Source organism: Limulus polyphemus, unplaced genomic scaffold (genome assembly GCF_000517525.1).
Source record: "Limulus polyphemus unplaced genomic scaffold, Limulus_polyphemus-2.1.2 Scaffold2809, whole genome shotgun sequence".
Taxonomy (NCBI): Eukaryota; Metazoa; Arthropoda; class Merostomata; order Xiphosura; family Limulidae; genus Limulus; species Limulus polyphemus.
The window spans coordinates 46,843-50,515 of record NW_013668419.1 but is presented as its reverse complement, the minus strand read 5'-3'; the positions used below and the strand labels follow the sequence as shown (position 1 = coordinate 50,515).

At 34.3% G+C, this 3,673-nt stretch overlaps 1 protein-coding gene across 2 annotated transcripts in view; it reads right to left on the bottom strand.

Moving 5' to 3' along the window:
- The window catches only part of LOC106467955 (guanine nucleotide-binding protein G(q) subunit alpha-like), a 32,059-nt gene that overhangs the window by 9,186 nt on the left and 19,200 nt on the right, over positions 1-3,673 (bottom strand). For both annotated transcript variants that reach the window (XM_022396185.1, NM_001314113.1), the window contains 1 exon segment: positions 2,655-2,808. In XM_022396185.1, the coding sequence (XP_022251893.1) occupies positions 2,655-2,808 (154 nt within the window).

Here is a 3,673-nt window from a genome sequence, read left to right as displayed (position 1 = left end):
GTACAACGTTTCGACAAGGTTTTGTCATAATCAGGTACAAACCTTGTCGAAACGTTGTACATTTGCTGTTATGTTAAACTTATATTAAAGTTTTTCTTCATTACCCATTCAAGCCGGAGCATTATTAGTCTCAAAGTGGGTTCCTCGTCATCGAATATATTAACACAGCTTTCTGTAATCTACGATAGCGTAGTGCAATAAGGTTTGGTTTGTCTTACAACAACTTGCTGTTATTTCTATACAGGGCTAAGAAGCTATTAAAGACGTAGAGAAAAAGAAATTGATGCTGGAAAATATGTAAAATTAACATCAGAATCCACTAATGTTATAGTAGTATTTTCAGACTAAGAAAATGAATTTAACATTAAATAAAAGGGAAAAAACATTAAATGACATGTATAAGTGTATTGACATTATAATCTTCGGGAAAAGAATGTAGAAACTGAAGTTGTCAAATTAGCCTTCAAAACAACTGATATTAAGAATTCCTTTAACTACTGAAATTCTGACCAATGTGGAAGCTTCGCCTCATCTCTAAACATTTTCTTAAAATTGTTACTTGGTGGCAAACTAGAAGCTTCTGTTCTAGTGACAAAAGCTATTACCTTGCTGTGTTATCATAACCTATTAATTTCTTATAAGACTCTTAAGATTTTACCTGTTGTTTCTACAACTCATGATCGAACAAGTAATTCTTGTAAAATGAATACATTTAAACCTGATGAGTTGAGCAGATTATAAAATCACCCACAAACATATTTACTGATGTGCATTTTTCAATAACTTCAATTAACTTAATTTTAGTTTCTTTAACACTAGTAATCATACACATTATCTTAATTCTAGTTTCTTTAACGCTAGTAATCATACACATTATCTTAAATCTAGTTTATTTAACACTAGTAATCATACACATTATCTTAATTATAGTTTATTTAACACTAGTAATCATACACATTATCTTAATTCTAGTTTCTTTAACGCTAGTAATCATACACATTATCCTGAAGAATAAGGACACACTTTGGGCCAAGTTCTTCAGCAGTGGACGAGCTTCTCCTGGTTTGGCTATGTGGAGCTCGTAAATTGAATTTTCCAATCACAGGACAGATTTTTCAGGAGAAGACCTTAAGGATTGCATAATCTCTACGGATTCTAGTCTGGGAGTGCTCTTCCTTATGGGTAAATCAATGGAAGGCTCATCATGACATAAGCCTCAAGGAGGTAGTTGTAGAAGCAGCAACTGTGAATGTGGAGGTGGTTGACAAGTAGAGGAGCACAGCCCCGTCGAAACGTATCAAAAACTTTAAGCCTTGCAATGTATTCAATGCCGACAAAAATGAGCTGTTCTGGAGAGTTCTCCCAAACAAGACATTAAGTTTCAAAGGTAAGAAGTGCTATGGAGGCAAGCTCAGCAAGGAGAGGGTCACTCTCATGGATATGGCAAATGTAGATGGAACTGAAAAGTATCCACTGACTGTCATCGGTAAGTTCCAGAAACCACTTTGCTTCAAAATGGCAAAAAGGCTTCCAACTGCATATGACTTCAATCAGAAGGCTTGGATGATGATTGTGGCTTTCACTAGCTGGATTCGAAAGTTCGATGCTCTTATGGCATACCAAAAAAGAAAGGTGTTGCTATTCGCCAACAATTGTAGCGCTCATCCACCAATAACAGATATTAGAGCTGTCATTCTCCACCTTCAGCCATGTGATGCCAGAATAATAAAGAACTGAAACACTACTACAGGAAATGCCTTATGTCGAAGATGCTCACCTGATCGATGCAGAAAAAGACATGGAAGAGTTCAAAATTTCCCTTCTTGATGCAATGACAAGTGTTTGCGTGGTCTTTTGTAAGCAAAGAGACAATAAAGAAGTGTTTTTGACACATCAGATTCATCTGGTCAAGTGATACAGCAGAAGAAGAGGTGGAAGAGGAAGACACTGGTACATATGCTGATGTCACCCACTTGCAGCAACTGAACATCACTGACCCCGATCTCAATCCTGAAGCGATCCTTAATGTGAACCATCATCTTGCAAATCACGAGATGCCAGCAGATCCAGAAAATGAAGTTCAGGCCAGATAGGAAGGAAATTGATGATGATGACTCCAGACAGGAGTTACCAATTGTAACTACAACTGAAGCAGTACGTGCCATCGAAGTGCTCTGCAGAAAGGCTTGGACGACAAGTTCCTCATTAAATTTGAAAAATGTTAACATTAAAACGCTCGAAAACAAGGAAGCAAACAACACTTGACACTTCTTTTCCCAAAGTTGTAAACCTTTATGTAAATAAAGAGCAATCTCTTGAGAAATAACAGTTATTCGTGATATCTTTTGTACAATTATAACTTTTAGATTAACTTTCTTAATAAATATTTCATCCATCTACGTACATTCATTACCTTCACTATAAAAAAACAATGTCTTTCAATTTTACTCGACTTAAGATATATCGAAATTTTTACTGTGTCCCCTGATATTCGTTATGTCCGGATTGTCTGTAAATATTATTTCAGTTCAGGATATTCAACTACATTATTAAATAAAATATACAGGCCACAATTCAGCAAAATTATGAAATTTTAAATTTAAAAAACAAGTTATAAAATGTATAAACTTGATAAAGTGAAAAATAAGACTAACCATCGTATTCAGGAAAGTAGTCGACAAGATGGGAAAACATTATTTTTTCTTCCAACAAATCTTTTTTATTGAGGAAGAGGATGACTGAAGAGTTCAGGAACCAAGGATATGTGATTATTGTCTTGAAAAGCGCTTTACTTTCTTCCATTCGATTCTAAAAAATTAATACAACACATGCATCTGAAGCAAAAAAACACGTGTACAATAATCCCAAAAAGGGTTTTCTTTAAATAAAATATTCTACAGTATCCAATGTTCACTGTCTCTCAATGCTAGTCAAAATTACGTTAGAGAATTGATGTGCATTACAAACTTGATAAACCATAGCTTAGTTCTCCATATATGCACAATAACAAGATAAAATTGGGGACATTTCAAAATTTCTTAAGTTATAATTTAAACCTTTTCTGTGATGGATTTTAAGCTCACATTTCAACACACTCCGAAAAGAATTTAACAAATTAATAAACATAAAAATATGGGTTTAACTGAGAGTAACAACCTTAAAATATTGACAAATATATGAATATTCCTATAAATTACTTTATTTTGATAAATTTTCCAGACATTTTTGTTAAAAGCTTCCTGAGCTTCTCTACATTTGACATTAACTTTGTGTAACACCTGTATGATAACACAGAAAGGTATGTATGATAACACAGAAAGGTATGTATGATAACACAGAAAGGTATGTATGATAACACAGCAAGGTATTGTATGATAACACAGCAAGGTATGTGTGTGATAACACAGCAAGAGGTATATGTATGATAACACAGCAAGAGGTATATGTATGATAACACAGCAAGAGGTATATGTATGATAACACAGCAAGAGGTATATGTATGATAACACAGCAAGTTATGTATGATAACACAGCAAGGTATGTATGATAACACAGCAAGGTATGTATGATAACACAGCAAGGTATGTTGATAACACAACAAGGTATGTGTGTGACAACACAACAAGGTATGTGTGTGACTACACAGCAAGGTATGTGTGTGACTACACAACAA